This window comes from Nomascus leucogenys, chromosome 22a (assembly GCF_006542625.1).
Source record: "Nomascus leucogenys isolate Asia chromosome 22a, Asia_NLE_v1, whole genome shotgun sequence".
NCBI classification, from domain to species: domain Eukaryota; kingdom Metazoa; phylum Chordata; class Mammalia; order Primates; family Hylobatidae; genus Nomascus; species Nomascus leucogenys.
In genome coordinates this window covers 58,477,494-58,496,656 of record NC_044402.1, presented here as the reverse complement: position 1 = coordinate 58,496,656, position 19,163 = coordinate 58,477,494, and the positions used below count along the sequence as shown (strand labels likewise).

Below are 19,163 nucleotides of genomic sequence, written 5' to 3'. Positions count from 1 at the left end.
ATTACACGTCTGACTTATACAAGGCAGTGTCTTCTCATCCCACCGTACTTTGCCTAGAAAGACAGCCTGCAAGTGTATGATCAAATCAGACACTGAAAATAATAGCTAGGGCCATAATGGCCCACCTCAGCCATAAATGACCACACAAACAATAAGTCTGTAAATTGTTTATGAAAGTACCAGATGGTCTACTAAGTCAATGTCACTTAATACCCACAATGTTGCTTATAAATTATACCTGTCAGAATCACATGGAAGAAGCTTTTCTCAAAAACTGGCAATATTTTATATGCATGAAAATATTTAATAATTTTATTATTTTTAAATTTCTACTTTATTTGTGGTGGTATTTATATTTATTATAGAAGTAATAAATATCTGTTTTAAAATGTCAAATTCAGAGATGAAAAGAAAACTTGTTCTTGGGAGCTAACCACTCTTAAGTTTGGTTTCTCTATTTTCATAGCTCTCTCTGTTTGTATATAGAATTTTTTTCTTTTTTTTACAAGAATGCCAAACACATAATCATCTGCCTTTTAATTTTCCTTTAAACTATATGGCAGAGATATTAAAAGTCAATACTTAGAGATTTAACTCATATTACTTATTAGTTGCTTAACATTTGAATATCAAAATTTATTCAACTATTCCCTATTCCTGGTCATTCAGGATGTTTCCAGTATTCTGCTATTACAAACAATGTCACAATAAATATCTTTGCGCTTAAATTCTACCCGCAGGAAAGATTCTGAAATACTGCCGGGTCAAGGAGTAGATGTGTCTTCAGCGGCATCCTTTCTCCAAAGACAGTAACAAGTCACACTCTCAAAAGCAGTGCAGGAGAGCACTGTTTCCCCATGTTCTTGCCAGTGCTGGATGTTATAATAAGGGCTTTTAGAAGACTGTAACAAGAAAAGTAGTTTCTAACTTTAAAAAAACTATTCCTAGTTTTTTTAAATCCTTTAAATCTCTCTTTAGACTTGCCCACTGTCAAAAATGTATCTCCAATTAACTAATGGTCTGTGCTATAGAAATTCACTTGTCAGTTCCAAACGACCAACTTATAACATATTTTCTCTTAAAAATGCTGTTTAAGTAAAGGTTAGATCATCCAGGCTAATGTACAACTACATTTTTAATTTTAAAAAATGGTAAAACAGGGCCGGGCGCGGTGGCTCTCGCCTGTAATCCCAGCACTTTGGGAGGCCGTGGCGGGTGGATCACGAGGTCAGGAGTTTGAGACCAGCCTGACCAACATAGTGAAACCCCGTCTCTACTAAAAATACAAAAATTAGCCAGGTGTGGTGGTGTGTGCCTGTAATCCCAGCTACTCAGGAAGCTGAGAATCACTTGAACCCAGAAGGCGGGGGTTGCAGTCACCTGAGATCGTGCCACTGCACTCCAGCCTGGGCAACAGAGCAAGACTCTGTCCCCAAAAAAAAAAAAAAAAAGGTAAAACAATAGCAACAATATTATCAATGTAAAACATATATTGACATTCTGTAGTCAATCTAGAATAAAAATTGAATATAGAACGGTGGAGCCATAAAAAGTATATTTAATAAACTGTAGGCATGTTTATATTAGAATCACACTTTCCAAATCACATCCTTCCCAACCATGCATTTACCTGCTGTTAGCACAGAGGGAACTGAGGACACCAGGATAGCCAGAAGAAACAGAACTGCGCAGCGACGGAAGAGTTGGGGGGATGTAAAATATATGTGTGGAGACCCAAATGATAAGAAATGGAGTTGGGCTACCATTCATCTAAAAGCTTCTGTCTCCCAAACTCTCAGAAACAGGAAGAGATACATTCCCTTTCCCTTTTTTACTTTACTTTTCCTTCTTTGTACCCCACCCCCAACACACATACACAGAGACCTACCATATGCCCATTTGAGGTGAGAGCAAATCAAACCTTTCATGCCTTCCACTGATACTCCTACTGTCTAGCTGTGTTAGAACTGATGCACGTAGCATCACATTCTCCTTTATTCACTCCTGATCCAGAGCAGATGGGAAGGATCCAGTTCCAGCATAGTCTCAAAATGCAGGCCATGGGGAGGGGTGATGGCTGAGGTGGTCAGTGGCCTAGATCTGCCTGCCCGGAGCCTGGATCTTCTAGTTAACTAGGAAACAGCCAGAGAGCAACACACTAATCCAAGAGCTGCAGCCAAATTTTCATCCAACTCTTCAAGGTGGGGAAGTTCCATGTTATAATGCCAATTTATATTAGTCTCAATCTATTTCTTAAAGCCCCAGAACAATGATAGCCTGCTGCATGCAATGTACCATCACCAACATAATGCAAGGCCCTAAAATACAGAAACATCAATGGTAACACTGAAACCTCAGCATTCCTCTTATTGCATGTAAAGAATAACACTGATATCACTACTTCTGTCTTTGCTATTGCTTCACTTTTTCCATTCATTTCTTCTAGATTCTTGCCCTTACTTTTCATTGACTTGGATATAGCCAGTGAAAGCAGCTTCTATACACCAGTAAGAAACAAAGGAGACTGAACAATGTGAAGAACTAATCATCAGGAGACCTCAGTTTAGAGCTTGCTTTTTCCTTTACTGACACTCCTTTTCTGGACTTTAGTTTGCTTGAGGATAAAATGAAATAAGTGAAAATCAACATACTCAATGTTTACATCTTTTCCCTACAGGCAATGGTAATTCTCAAAGGCTGGGCAGGTGGGAGAGCAGAATCAGGGTTAGAAACAGAACTACCCAAGAGTAGTTCTATAGTTCTGTACCCTATAGTGTCCTATAGTTCTGTTAATGGGGAGGAGGGGAAGGGTAGAATAAGAGAAGGGAAACACAAATCTAGAAAGCTTCACTAATCCCCCAGAATGAAGCCACTTCAAAGCTGAAGACCACAATCCCTAGTCTTGAAGCTGTAGTTCCCCCAAGACTCAGAACACTGGTTTAAAAATCTTGGAGAAAGAAATGGCCAACCAGAAATAGCTTGTTCAAGTTCACTGCTAAAGTGGAATTAAAAGTACTATGAAAAAAATCTTCCATTAACTGGAGATGGAAATAGGAGCCTTGGAGGGGACAACATTTAGGCCTTTCCTGAAAACTGCATGTATATGGTGATCACTTAGCCAAACACAAAAGAAACACTGACCTAGACATGCAAGAACAACACATAGCGACAAAATAGGTAACTTTAAAACTTCCCAAAAGAGGCCATTTGCACACACTCAACGTTTACATATCATTAATACATGTAATGAGAGTAAAAACACTTTTAAAAGTGTGAGTTTCTTCCAAAGTTTGACTTCAATGTTACAGATAAATCTAATGCCCCAAAGTACTCCTTGATTGAATACCATTAATAAATAATACAGTCTTGAAGCCTAGTACAAGTAGTGAAATACAAATGCAATAAATGATTGCAAACTATATCAAAAGGCTGGAAGACATTTTAAAAGGGTTTTCAAATGGAATCAATAATAAGTTTCTACAAAAAATTAAAACCATGAATGTGGTGATCATTTCCAAAATAAAAAATGAGATGTACGCCATAAACAATGGAAAGTATGTCAGAAAATGATGTCAAAAGTAACCAGATCGTATCAGTATGAAGTGATACATTCATAACTCAATAAAAAAAAAAGACCACTAATTTTTTATGTCTAGCACCCCAAGGACCTAAAATAGCTGCTGGCACATAACAAACACTCAAGAAATAAATAATGAAGTAATTAATTAAGGCAGGTATAACAGGATGATAAAGAACCTTGGCAATCATTCATTTTCATGTATAAGCCATCCAAAACTAGCTATGTAGCATGAGTCAGGAATGAAAATCAGATCTCCTGAGTACTAGCAGTTGCTTCCTTTATTGTTGAATTTCTAAAATTCAGAGTGATAGAATTTCTTAATTGGATATATAACTCAAGAATCTACTCAATCATGAATTAGGCACTATCTTATAAATATTTAATTGCTAATTGGCTTATATCATCCATATGACTTCTTTCTTATCTTGAAAAACTGTGTTTCTGAAGCTTGTAATTACATGGAAAAATACCAATGTAATAATATTAACCAAAAACTATCAGGATACAAAACTGCTTAAATGTTTCATCAGACTGTTTACCACACATTGTGCATTGTCATGAAAATGGTTTGAAATGATATTTCATGGCATTAAAAAATGCTGTGATATATTAAGTGCATCTGCAGGATACAGAACTGTACATGCAGTAGTCCCAATTTTTAAATGTTATATATTATGGAGAAAAAAAAATGGAAAAGGACATATGTCATAAAATTAACGTATATAGGTAATTGAATTACAGATTTTTACTCATTTCGTCTACTTTTGTCCACTTCTTTATTTTCCAAAAATGTTACCAAGTATATGTCGTAAGTTTTCTTTCCATATTTTCCCCAAGTACTTACATGGTTCCTCTTTTGTCACTGAGTACTACAGAAATTACATCTTTAGTCAACGGGATAGTTTTTCTGTCTAAATGTACAACCCTCTAATTTTAAGAGCCACTTCAATTAACAATGAAAGCAAGAGATAATAATGGAGTTTTTCCCTCAAGTAACTAAATCCTCTACAGTCAGCAATAGAACTTTTCACCAAAGTTTATGGACGTGGTAGCCCAAAACCACATTAAACAAATGGTAAGCCATACTTCTTCCTAAATATGGACTGTAATTCCAGAACAACAGCAATATTCAACTGCTGTTTACTTAAACAGAGATTATTTACCTCTCACCACATATATTACCTATAGTCCACATTATTAATGATAACTTTGACTGCATATAAGGATGAGCCACAATTACCTACAGTACAGTGTTCTTTAGACTGGCTATCAGAAGACCAGAATTCTAGCACCAGTCTACCACCTACTCAATGCAATCATGGAAGCCTGATTTCCTTGCCTATAAAATAAGGGCACTGGCACTTATGTTACCTGTCTCAGAGAATTGTTATAAGAATCAAATTGTATCATATATGTAAAAAAAAGTATAAAGTGCTAAAATTATTATGATCATCAATCTAATTGAGAGTTCCTACACCATATTAAGAGTGTCACATCCAATCTTTACATTTGCTGAGCCATGGCTAAAACTTATTTCTCATTACTAAACCCTCAGGTTTCATAACATATGTATGATAAAGCAGAGTTCTTAAAAATGGAGGATAAAATCTTCAACTCAACACCAGTTACCTATAAGCAAAATCTATCTTGTTTATATTAAAGTAGTAATTCAATTTTGTGATAATACTTTTCCTACAATGCAAAAGGTGAAATGCAAGGTCAGATTGTCCAAATGACATGGTAAGACCAAGAAAAATCTCTGTCTACACCATCCACCCACATATAACACAAAGCCTCTCCCTTCCCCAGCTCCCACTGAAATTCTGCCTTCCTTCAAATGCCAGCCCTGCTTGTGAAACCCCTGGATGCTCGCATCACTCCTGTTTTGTAGCACTCACACATAATGAGTGTAGCTGGTCCACTTTCGTCACCAAACTCTGCTCTTTGAGAGGCTACAAACCTGTGTTCCTCTTCCTTCTGTAGGCCCTGATTCCTTAGCATATTTTAATGTATAGGATCAATAAGTATTTGGAATTAAACCACATGTTCCAAACTGGTGAAGATCTGCTTCTCCTGGTTCTAAACACTTCATCTCTTCCCAGTTTTTCCAGGGAAAGACTGAGTACAAAATACGATGGGGATGAGGGAACAGAGAATATACTAGATAGTAATATGTTCACTTGAAGCATATGATCAATTAATTTCTGACTAGAAATATGAGAAAGGTTGGGAACAATGCTGCTTGAATGCTTTCAAAAAATGCTAATTATGAAAGTATTTCATTCCATTTATAGTATTTTACTTCTACTGAAGCACAAATTTAAATTTCTATATAGTTTTCTAAATGGAAAGGGATATATAAGTACATGTCTTTTTCCACAAGAAAACTAAAGCATCCTTGCATCTTGCTTTCTGTAATTTAGAATCCTTCAGGCCTGCTTTAGACCTTCCAAAAAGGGTCAAAGAAAAAGTATAAAGACTACACATTATCTATAGCAGTTAAATTGTTAGAGCTTCTGAGATTGTTTAAAGGACACTGACATATTTTGGCCAAATCCCATCTTGAATTTCCAGGTGTTGTGGGAGGGATCCAGTGGGAGGTAATCAAATCATAGGGGCAAGTCTTTCCCATGTTGTTCTTGTGACAGTGAGTAAGTCTCACCAGATCTGATGGTTTTAAAAAGAGGAGTTTCCCTGCACAAGTTCTCTCTCTTTGTCTGCTGCCATCCATGTTAGATGTGACTTGCCCCTCCTTGCCTTCCACCATGATTGTGGGGCTTCCCCAGCCATGTGGAACTGTAGAAACTGTAAGTCCAACCTCTTTATTTTGTAAATTGCCCAGTCTCGGGTATGTCTTTCATCAGCAGCGTGAAAACAGACTAATGCAGAGATATTCAAATAACACTGAAAAAAAAAAAAAAAAAACGCCTCTATAGCACAAACTATTGCTTCAAGAGGTATAAAATTCATATTATATGCAAAGTCAAACTCTTAATTTGAATCACTGCACTTTTTATCTACTAAGTATTTTCAATATTCTTTTTTTGTTTTGAGACAGAGTTTTGCTCTTATCGCCCAGGCTGGAGTGCAATGGCATGATCTCAGCTCACTGCAACCTCTGCCTCCCAGGTTCAAGTGATTCTCCTGCCTCAGCCTCCTGAGTAGCTGGGATTACAGGCGTCCACCACCACATCCACCTAATTTTTGTATTTTTAGCAAAGATGGGGTTTCACATGTTGGCCAAGCTGGTCTCAAACTACTGACCTCGGGAGATCCACCTGTCTTGGCCTCCCAAAGTGCTGAGATTACAGGCATGAGCCACCATGCCCTGACTTACTTTCAACATTATCTAGTTTCTGTTATACAAATAAGGTTATCACAAGATCACAAGATGAACAACCAAGTACCTCTTTAATCACTCTCTTTTTTCTAGCAAAGGCAGTCAATAGTGTTCCAGAATTCTAAACATTTAGGAACTGTGACTCTTCTAAAATATGCTAACAGAAAAAAAGCAAATAATCTTGCTGTAACTCAACTCATATTTTTAAAATCACATGTAATCATTTACATGAAAGCACTGTCTTAACTCTAAGAGGCAACAATGTGAAACTCTGTGTTTATGGATATTGTATACATACAGCACTACATCCAGGCCATAATCACATTATCACAACAAAACTTTCTTACTAACTACTTTCTTACTTACAAACTTTCTATCCAACTCTACTTCTGATTACATTTTAAAAGAAGTAATTCGATATCCTAAGAGTCTTTAACTTTCACATGTTTTACAGGACATGGACTACTAATTTCAGTGTACGCTTAAAATAGAACAGTTCGACTAATTTTAGACTCAAGTGTTATAAAGCATCATAGCTGCCAACCAACTGGATACCTGAATTGCAGCTACAACAGCATATTAGATACACCAAAGCAAACTGTCAAATTGCTGAACTCAGAGTCACCACATACAACTCTATGAAGCAGATACAATAAATAACACACGTAGCTAAAACAAAATAGTACTTAAGAATGCTATGACCATATAAAAGGAAATAATCAGGTCCTTATTTACTTAAATAATACCTATAATATGCAGTGGCTCAAAGGTGTCAAAAGGAGGTAATGGTATAAAAAGGTTACTGATCATTTGCAAAACATATTTGATAAAGGACTGGTATCCAAAATATACAAAAAACTCCAAAACTCAACAATAAAAAAAAAAAAAATTTAAAGTGGGCAAAAGGGCCAGACATGATGGCTCACACCTATAAATCCCAGAACTTTAGAAAGCCAAGGCAGGAGGATCACTAGAGCCCAGGAATTCAAGACCAGCCTGGGCAACATAGCAAGACCCTGTCTCTATATAACATAAAAATATTAGCCCAACATGGTGGCACATGCCTGTAGTCCCAGATACTTGCGAGGCTGAGGCAGGAGGATCTGCTGAGACACAAGTTCGTGGTTACAGTGAGTTATGATTTTATCACTGCATCCAGTCTGGGTGACAGAGTGAGACCATGTCTCAAAATAAAAAATGCTTAAAAAGCGGGCAACAGATCTGAACAGACACCTCACGAAAGGAAATACACAGATGACAAGCATATAAAAAGATACCAGCCAGGCGCGGTGGCTCATGCCTGTAATCCCAGCACTTTGGGAGGCCGAGGCGGGCAGATCACAAGGTCAGGAGTTTGAAACCAGCCTAACCAATATGGTGAAACCCCATCTCTACTAAAAATACAAAAATTAGCCAGGCGTGGTGGTGGACGCCTGTAATCCCAGCTACTCAGGAGGCTGAGGCAGGAGAATTGCTTGAACCCAGGAGGCAGAGGTTGCAGTGAGCCAAGATCGTGCCTCTGCACTCCAGCCTGAGTGACAGAGTGAGACTCCATCTCCAAAAAAAAAAGATACTTACCATGATATGTCATTTAGGGAACTGCAAATTAAAACAATAATGAAATACCACTATGCACCTATCTGAAAGGCTAAAATACAAAACAGTGACAATACCAAATGCTAACAGGATGTGGAGCAACAGGAACTCTCATTCATTACTGGTGGAAATGAAAAACAGTACACCCACTTTAGAAGTCAAGTTAGACAAGTTTCTCACAAAACTAAATGTACCATACAATCTAGCAATCATACTCCTTTACACAAATGACTTGAAAACATATCCACACAAAAATCTGCACTCAACTGTTCAGAGCAGTTGTATTCATAACTGTCAACCCTTAGGAGCAACCAAGATGTCCTTAAGTAGGTGAATGGATAAGTAAACTTGGTACTTCCAGACAATGAACTTAGCAATAAAAAGAGATGAGCGATCAAGCTATGAAAAGACATGGAGGAACTTTAAATGCATATTGCTAAGTGAAAGAAGCTAGTCAGAAAAGTCTATATACTGTAGGATTCCAACTATATGACATTCTATAAAAACATAAAATACAGAAAGAGCAAAAAGATCAGTGGTTGTCAGGGGTTCTGGAGCTGGAGAGAAACAAACAGGTCAAACACAGGATTTGGGAGCAGTAAAACTCTTCTGTATGATATTATAATAATAGACACATGATATTATACATTTGTCAAAACCTATAGAACTGTACAACAAAGGAAACCCTAATGTAAACTATTAATCTTGTAATCAACTATGTAATTGATGAATCAATTTATCAATATTGGTTCATCAATTGCAACAAATGTGCCACACCAGTACCAGATATAAATAGGAGAAACTATGGGGGAGGAAGAGGGGGTATATGGGAACTATGTAGTTTCTGCTCAATTTTGGTATAAACCCAAAACTGCTCTAAAAAATAATGCATGCATTTTTTAAAAGACTACTGGTGTAGGAAGAGCCACAGTACTTGAGTTCTTAGGTCTACCTAATTCACCGACTATCTACATGATCTCTACTGCTCAGAATATTCCATATGCCCTATTTTATCCTGCCTTTATTAACCCAGTGTCTACCTCACTAGACAAGTAGTATTATTTCACACCAAAATCAAGAAAACACATCATTACATGGGCATGGCCAGCACGGAGAACCATAACACTGAATATAGGGGCACTAGAACAATAGTATGTTTGTATAATATCTTTAATACCAGGGTTCACTGGGAAATATTTTCATCCACTAGAGTAAAATAAAGACTTTGTCAACTCTCTTTGACAATTCTTTCCAGGAAACATGTCAGGCATGTATCAAAGCATCACATTCACTGGTAACATTTACAAAAAGTTCTTTTCCAAATCTTCTCGACCCAAATACACACCGGAAACGCTCATATTAAAATTTTATTGTCTTTTTATAACTAATCATTAGAATTGATAATACAACTAAGACACAACAGTCTGACTTCCAAAATCTAATATTTGAATAAAATATCTATAAATGTATAAACTATTAACTTTAATTTCATGCATTTATTTAACATATCTCAGAAAGTTGTAGTATTAATCAAAATCAGAATCTTAATATATTTTCATAACTATTTCTGTAATATCTCCCAGTCAATATAATGACACTAAAAATATATACTTCAGGCCAAATATACATTTGATGTTCAAATGCCATTTCTACCACTATAGCTATGTGATTCTTTAAACTTACATATATACATAACATACATGTATTTCACATGCAATACCCAGCATCATGCCAGGCATATGAGTAGGTTGACACATAAATGGTAGTTATTGTTTTGCAATTTTAAATTACAAATTTAAGGCTTAATGCTCAAATTGTAGGGTAGCCAAGAACTTAAATGAACATAAAACCACTTAACTTTTTATACACCAAACCAAACTAACGCTACACATTTGCTGAAGTTTATGTAGAAAATAAACAAAGAATAAATTAAGATTTTTGAAATAAAAATATGAAAAATTAGTGAAATATATTGAAAGTTTTTTCATCGTATATATTTACCTTTTAAAAGGATATGTATTCAATTATTTTATTTGCTTATGGAAAACAGATCCACTGCTCTAAGATGCTACTAATCATGCTCAGAGGATTCCCAACAAACAGACTGATAAGGTATTACTTAAACAGCTCTACATTAAATAGAGCATTCCAGTTTTCTAGGGCACACTACTTGCTGTATTTCCAAGGTCAAGCAAAATAGCTTTTGTTCCATTTAACTACCAGGAAAGGTCTAATTGTGATTAATAATAAAAATGTTTTAAAAACACCTTTTCTAATAAATACATAATGCAAATTTTTAAAAAACTTAAAAAGGAAACATTTCAAACTTTTTTGGACATAACTTCAACAACAAAAGTTGCTGCACCCGCCTCCTGTCCCCACATGCAGAACCAACTAATCAGCCATCCTGACAATTTCTGAAATTTCTCTTGAATCAGCCTTCCATTCCAACCACTATAATTTTACAGTACCCACCTAACCTGTCTCCCTGCCTGAGTCTTCCCTTCCACTCAGTCTTCCACACTGCTGCGAGAGTGCTCTTTCTAATATCTATCTAACTTCCTGCTGGGGATCATAAAGGGTCACCCTCACTGCCTAAAGAATAAAGCCCAAACTCAGTCCTGGGCATGCCACTCAAGACTGCTTTCAATCTGGTACAGCATAACCCTCCATCATTCATCCATTTCCATCTTCCTATAAATTCTAACCAATCCTTTCCCTGAAACCTACGGTGCACTTCAGCCAATGATCAAAATGATTTTGGCAATTATGTCAATGAAATGGAACAGTCATGCTAGTTTCTCCTCTTGGAGTTTTCCTCCCTGGTACTTTTCACCTTCTCACAGGGTGAAATCCCATTTGACCCCAAATACAAAGCTTTTCCCCAACCTAAGCAGAATTATTTGCTTCTTTCGGGAGAGATGAAGCAGGTCAGAAAACAAAAGCAAACAAAATTGCATTAAAGGACAAGCAAAAAAAAAAAAAATGAGTAAGAAGGGGTCTCATTTGATCACTTACAGAAACAATGACATACTTCAGCAAATAATTACCTGAAATTCCTCCTTGGACGGAGCTAGAACGTAATCCCTGAAATATTAAGAGCTAAGAAATGGACAGGGAAGTCTTTCCTGTTTTTTATTCAAAGCCATTACAGAGAGACTTCCATGAAACAGAAGCATCTGTGTTTAGTTAATATGAAATAACAAACATTCGAAACTACAAATCATCTTCTTTTCCCAATTAGTCCACCAGGTCACATGATTTGGGTATGTTCTTGTGCACTTTCATACTCAGTTGTGGAACTAAAACAGAAATGAACATGACAGCCTAGATATTCCATCTTGTTATCACCTCTATAGCTTCAGATATTTTCATAATCTCCAGTTGCATGAAGATGCTTTGGTCAAATATTCCAGCTCCCCACAGAGTCAGGATCCTGAAGCACTTATGACCCAAAGGCAGAAATACAAGCACTTCTTTGTCAGACTACAAGATAGCAGTAAGACAATAAATTGTTTTCACTACCTGTCCTTACACTGATTACCTAAAACAGTTATTGAGCCAGAAAACAAGCATCTCCAAATTGTTCAAATACAAAACAAACAAACGAACAAAACCTAGAAGTTTTAAAAAGCATAAGCCTTCTTTTTAAAGTCTCTGGGCTAAATAAATGTTGAGATAACTCTCTAAGAACAAAAGAAACTGAAAAGAGCATCAGTAGAAGTTTAAAATTAAATTCACTAACAATACCTAATAATTTCCCACATTTCTGAACTCATATACACTCCTTATTATGTGAGGCAATAAACACAATTTAATCCTAATTATTTGGTGAGAATGACTTTTCAAACCCATGTTGTAACATAAAACATTCAATTGTGTCATTTTGAAAATACTCAGAAACCTCATGGAGCCCTCAGATCTTCTTCAAACTTTAGTGAAGTCAAATATATTGTGTGATGATTGTTAATATGTATCCAAATTTTAAGTTGCCAATTTTAGCACACTTTGCCCTCCATGTGCCAGACACTGCTGATTGCAAAACCAGTTGCCATTCTTTCCTTATTCTTTACAAACAAAACTTCAATTTTATTCAGGGAACTAAATGAAGCCAGCTTAAAAATCTACACTTCCTAGTCTACCTGCAGATAGAGATGGCCCCTGGAACAGCTGTCCCCTGGAATGGAGATACAAGGGCTGGAAGAGGAGCAGCCATCTTGTGATCACAAAACGACTGCAAGATACACTATAAATAGCCACACAGAAATAGAGGAGTCTGAGTCCCTACTGGCAAATGGGGGTACCCTACAACCCAGTTTTGCCTATTTAGGACTTCTCAGTACCTAAGAAAAAGAAAACATCTATTTGGCTAAGCACTATCACTTGTTTTCTGTTACAAACAGTCAAACATAATCTTAACTAACACTCAGCAAATTCAACCTGTTTCACTTTTAAAAGAAAACAAAAATCCCAGACTTACACTATTACAACTAGCTATAATATTATCATGATGCAGCACAGTTAAAGTTCACTTATTATATAACTATTAACCTATGAACAGAGCATGAGTAGAAGAAATTTGAAATCAAGTTTTTGCAGAATCCTAGAAGCCAAATGAAAACCACTGAGCTAGATCACTACACGCTGCAAAGAAATTCCCTGAAACCTGTATCCTCCAATTTTCAATTCAAGGGAGTGTCAGAGCCGATTTACAGAGTAAAATGACAGAATTTTTACTAATCACCTATCAATAAAGGCAATAAACCCGAACTGAAAATGAAAATTATGGTAGTCTTCGTTCCTTTTGTCGCCATGCACATAAGCAGATTTTATAGCCCTAATGAGAGAAGAAACTAAAGCAATTATACAAGGTATTTGTAAAACGCAGAGAAAACTTTGCCTATTGCCTAAACAGCAGTTTGCAGGGGGTGATGGGGTGGAGTGGGGTTAGTAATATTACAGATAAGTAACCAAAACGACCATTCCATTCGGCTTTCACAGAGAATGATAAATGCAACATTTTCATTACGGTTGTCTAGGTACAACGGATTTACTTCCAGATCAATAGAAAAATAACCATTTTGGTGGACCAAAATAATGTAACATTTTAAAATTACATCTATAAAGTATAGAATAAAATGTATTGAATTCACATTATCTCATTTTCTCACTTAACATCATAATACAAAGTAACAATGTGTTGGGAAAACAAGTATTCCAATGATACACTCAAAAAGCAGAATTTCATGAGAACTAATTAATCATTTATAATAACAGCATATGGGTTAGTTTCCTTACACTTTAGAAGAAAAATAAGATAGTACTGTACCTTTTAAGCTAAGCTACTAAGAACGTTTTGTATTACACGGTATATACACTGGATAATTTACTATAGATATAAAAGAAAGCCACTCTGATGTAGACAATTTCTAGCACAAACAATAATAAAGAATTATGTTTTACTCAAAAATTAATGCCTTTATTCAGCCGAAGTTTGGTATCAGCTGAAGAAATATGTTTTTTTAATCAGATGGCCCTGAATATTCCATGAATATATTTTACAAGTAACGGGACTCGAATATGAATCAGAACACTGCACCCTTCTTTGTAGCAAATAGCTCTTTCTGTGTTATTCTAATTCAGCAAACAGTTGCCTATTTTTGCCCAGAAGTAATGGACCAAAGCAAGATACAAGAATAGACTGACTACACCATAAATAATTAGAGTTCACTCCCCACTATTCTTGTTTTTCTACAGAGTCTGATTTGAAGTCCTCTCAAGGCTGACGACTAGACCTAACAAAACTCTCGACTTCTAAATCTAATGCTCATAATTCCTAACATTATAGATTATTACAATTCTACATTTCTGACAACAGGCAGATTTTGAATTGGTTCCAGCTGACTCCACCACTTACACTACTCAACAGCTGAGGCATATGATAACTTGGCAACCTGATAATATTCTAGATGAATGCAAACTCATTCTGTAACCAAAGAACTCTGTCAGAAATAAAAATCGAAATGACTTCTCTTTAAGTTTAAGTGATAACATAAAATGTTTTGAACAATGCATGATTTCAGAAAGTGAGCAACCGTACTCTGAACGTTTAGTGAACTGACACTCCCTATTCAAAGCCTACAATTCTTTTCTGATTAGATCAGTCCCCACAGCAAGTCATCAGGATAATAAGCACTGTAGTGAAGTCATCATACTGGATACTGATGGGAAATCATAACTGGCTTCAAAACACATCGGGAAACAATGAGTTTTCCAGGTCTCCAGCTTTTCATGGAATACACTGCCCAATACTCTTACTTTCCTTTCCATGACTAAATGAAACATAGCACAGCTATAAAGCCCAAGTACAAATTGATGAACTAAGCATTTTAAAAACCATAAGTAAAAATGAGGAAAACTCCCATCATTTTTTCAGTGACGTCTGAACAATATGTTTGAAAATGTGTATGTTTAAGGGCAATACTGATTGCTGTACACTGGCCTTCAGATCTTTAATTTCCTTTTATTTCCAAAGGCAAAGACAAGCTTTTAAACAATGCCTGCTTCTTTTAGACGAAGTCAAATAAGCACTTGTTTTCAGTCACCTGAAATCACCCACGTGTCACTTAGGTAAAACTTCATGTGACAAAAATTCATTCAGCTATAATTTTTTTCAAAAGTGTAAAATGTATCTACTTTAGAACTTTCAGGTTTTTTTGTTTCTGACTGTATAGAGCACAGATGTATTTCTTCAACAAGGTTTGTTGGTCTATATTGCAATATTTCTCTTTTTTAAAGCTCTGGAAACAAATAATTAGAAACCTTACTTTAAAATGGAGTGATGGAGGTAAACATGAGTATATTACCCCACACACACACACACAAATGTCACAAATGTGCTTTAGCCTAAAATATCACTGCACTTGCTCTGTGGCGGTATTATACACAATAAGAGTCTCGGCACAAAGGAATTCTCATTGTACTGTCTACAAAATTCTACATGGATTGCAAGAATTTCGGTTATAAAACATATTCTACAAAGGGAGAGAACAATTGTGAGTGTATTTGGGCTTTTTGGGGATTTGGAATTTTATTGTTTAGTTCAATTTTTTTTATTTCTACTTTCTACTAATAGAAAACTACATGCATTGTTAACCATATAATACCACTAAATTTACTGACATTTGAGTTACCAAACCCAAAGCAAATATTCAAAAGATATAAAACCATCTGAATCCTACCTATGAAATGGGTCACTATTCACTATAAATACATTAAACGTCTGTGAGCTGCTCTTGAGTTCGGCGTGTTTTGGGAGTCACAATAAAAAGATGGTATATACACACTTAAAAATACATTTCCAGAGACAAAAACACTTAAAAAATGGGCAGCTGCAATTTATATTTCGTCATTATATTTAACTAGGAAGTCAAAGTAAACATTATACTAAAACATAAATATCAAATTGGCATAGAATTTCCTGAACATAAAGGATGAGCAGAAAAAAATCTCAAAATATACTCTTTAAATTTAAATTTACAACAAACTCACTAAAGTCTTTTATCCATCATGCTATAATTTTTACAATATATCAGAGTAAGTATATAGTCACAAACTTTTTCAAATAAGTAAGATCATTTTAAGGAAAATGATCTAGTGATGCTGAACCTTTTTTACAGGGCTAACCAATACCCTAGCCAAGCAGCAGCAGCAATGCGTTAGTAATCCCATAGAGAATAATCGGTATCCACCCTCCCAGGAAGAATTATGATTACGCGCAGTGCTTAAGAGCTTTCACAAGGGAGAGAAAGCGCAATGTGCTTCTTGGAAACCAAACCCCCTTCCCCCCTCTCTACCGCTCATCTAAGGGCGTCTCCGGACTGTCGCCCACCCCACCATCCTCCCTGCGCTGGGGGTACTAAATCCCATGCAAAAAGACCTGGTCCATTCCCAAGACTGGTCCAGACACCTGTTTACTCGTGCCCAAGCAGTGGTGGCTCTGATTAAGGAAAGGCAGCGGTTGCCTCTCTGATCCGAGCCAAGCTCCGCAGCCCCAGGGCAGGGACCACATACCTTTGTACCTCTCCAGGACATCCTCGTAGGCCTGGAGGTACTCCTGCTCCTCCACGTACAGGTAAGCAGCAGGGGAGAGGTAACCCGCCATGCCGAAGTTTATCTAAGCGATGACTGACCAATTCCCCTCTCCCCCTCGTAACCCCCGGACAGTATCGCAGTCAGCAAGACACAGCCTTGGGAACTGGAAAAGAGGAAGGAGCAGCACGCTGGGGAGCAGCACGGAAGCCGAAGACGCAGAGCGGGGGCGCAAGGGGCTGCGGGCGCCGGGGCCGGCAAAGGAAACGCCCAGGCCTCCGGGCAGGCCGATGGTGGGCCGCCCCGCTCCGGGAGCCCGAGTCCCTCTCGGGTTTCAGCAGCGGCAAATCTCGGCGAGCCCAGGGGCGGCGACGAGCAGCGCCACGCCAAGCGGAGGAGCCGGGAGTGCGGCGAGGGCGGGCGGGGGCCGGCGGGCGCCCGGACCCTCTGCGGCCGCGCTGACCGCTCTGCTGGCCCTGCACGGGGCGCGTGCTCCGGGCAGGGCCGAGGCCGCGGCGGCGGTGCGGGAGGACCGGCGCGCTGCCTCCACCGGGGATGCTGCGCGGCGCATCTGCGGCATTTCCTGGCCGCCGCGCTGCAGACACTCGCCCGCGCCGGGGAGAGAGGGAGGGAGGAGGGTGGAGGGCGGAGGGCGGAAGGGAGGGGGCGAGCGCGGCGGTCAGCGCCCCGGCTGGCTCAGCTCCGGCCCCGGCGCCGCTCGGCCCCTCCCTCCCAGGCAGAGCCACGCGCCCCGGGCCCCCTCCCCAGGCCCGCCCACCCGGGTGGACCGTGCGGCCAAGCACGCCCACCCCCGGACACTGGCTGCCCGGTCCCGGATCCCCAAGGGCGACGTTTCTATTTGGGATCCACAACAGGTGCCTGAGAAAGCCGCAGATCGCTCCACCGCCGTGCGCAGCCCCCTGCTGAGGGGCCAGCGGCTCTCCCTGGGTAAGGGATGATCGGGGGGAGGGTTGGAAATACTTTCTTCCACCCATCTTTTTGGCGTGGGAGGATTCAGGTCACTCTGTGACAGCACAGGGCAAAGAGGGCACGGGGGTCCGCGTCTAGGGGACATCCCAGGGACGGGGTGAGGAGGCCTCTGCAGGTGGCCCCGCGCATCAGCGCCTGACAGCCGGGCCGCGCCTGCGCCTGAGGGCCCGGCCGCCGCGAGGCTGCGAGGAACAGCCTCCGGTCCCTCCCTTCTGCCCCCCAGAGCCCGCAGGCGCATCTGCTGCTGGGCTCCGCGGCGGGCCTATTGGTTCACAACAGCCCCATATTTATCACCTCCCTCCTGCTCTCTCCTTATTATTCATTCTACATAGTACTAGTATCCATTAAACTGAGTAAAATGGATACAGTTCCCTTAAATTAGATATATGTGTATTATATACTAAAGTGGGTGAGTTTAAGGGTCAATTGGAGGAACCAACTGATACCCAGGCATGTAAATGGATGTGTTTAAGCGTAATGAATGGCCGGGCGTGGTGTCTCACGCCTGTAATCCCAGCACTTTGGGAGGCTGAGGCAGGTGGATCACGATGTCAGGAGTTCAAGACCAGCCTGGCCAAGATGGTGAAATCCCATCTCTACTAAAAATACAAAATTTAGCCAGGCGTGGTGGTGGGTACCTGTAATCCCAGCTACTCGGGAGGTTGAGGCAGAGAACTGCTTGAACCCGGGAGGTGGAGGATGCAGTGAGCCAAGATCACGCCACTGTATTCCAGCCTGGGCGACAGAGCAAGACTCCATCTCAAAAAAAAAAAAAAAAAAAAAACAGTGAAGTCAGGCTGCTGTAGATAGAATCTTCACTCCTTACTGTGTCACATGGGCAAGTTACTTATCCTCTCTGAGCCTCTCTTCATGAGTAAAACAGCGATAATAGTGCCTAACTCATAAAATTGTATAGTAAATGAAGTTTAGAATAATGTCTGGTGTTATATAAGGATTAGCTGCTGCATCTACTACTTTATTTAGGAGGTGGGGTCTCACTCTGTCATCCAGGCTGGAGTACAGTGACAGGATGATACCTCATTGCTACTACTATTATTAGACAAATCAGCTGATTGTTGACGGTCTGATCTATGTCAACTTCACCTCTTGTCTAAATCTTCCTTCCCTATTTCCTCCTTTCACATATACTAATGTTTTGCCCTCCGTGATTTTTTATTTCTTTGTTAGCGTTGGGTGTTGTGAACTATGGACCATTTTCCATTAATGCTTACATAGGGATGAGTTCCTCTTGAAAGAAAAAATTGTGTACTCGTGGAAAAAAAAAACTGACTTGAGATAGAACTGGAGCACTCCTCCTCAGCAATTGGCCTCCTTTTGTTCCTCCAAACAAAGCAAGACCACATCTCTTTTTTCTATCCTGACCACTGGTTTATAATCTGAGTTTGAACCATTGTCCCAGTAAGTCTTTAAGGTTACTAGAGTTTTCTTACAGCTCGATATGCATTTGTGTGCACATTAGTTCATGGAGTAACAACCAGGCATCACATGGGACACCTTCTTGAAATAAAAGGGTTAGCAATTAAGTCCCTGAGAGTCATTCATTTA

At 38.9% G+C, this 19,163-nt stretch overlaps 1 protein-coding gene across 22 annotated transcripts in view; it reads right to left on the bottom strand.

Moving 5' to 3' along the window:
- The window catches only part of DST (dystonin), a 492,147-nt gene that overhangs the window by 359,593 nt on the left and 113,391 nt on the right, over nucleotides 1-19,163 (bottom strand). For 4 of the 22 annotated variants that reach the window (XM_030802614.1, XM_030802623.1, XM_012500668.2 and 1 more), the window contains exon 1: nucleotides 16,590-17,200. The exons of 16 other annotated variants lie outside the window; for them this stretch is intronic. In XM_030802614.1, coding sequence (XP_030658474.1) covers nucleotides 16,590-16,680 — 91 coding nt within the window. In that variant the 5' untranslated portion in view covers nucleotides 16,681-17,200. Of the gene's footprint in view, nucleotides 1-16,589; nucleotides 17,201-19,163 lie in introns of those variants that run through there. 2 more of the 22 variants (XM_030802613.1, XM_030802615.1) reach the window with 2 other exon arrangements.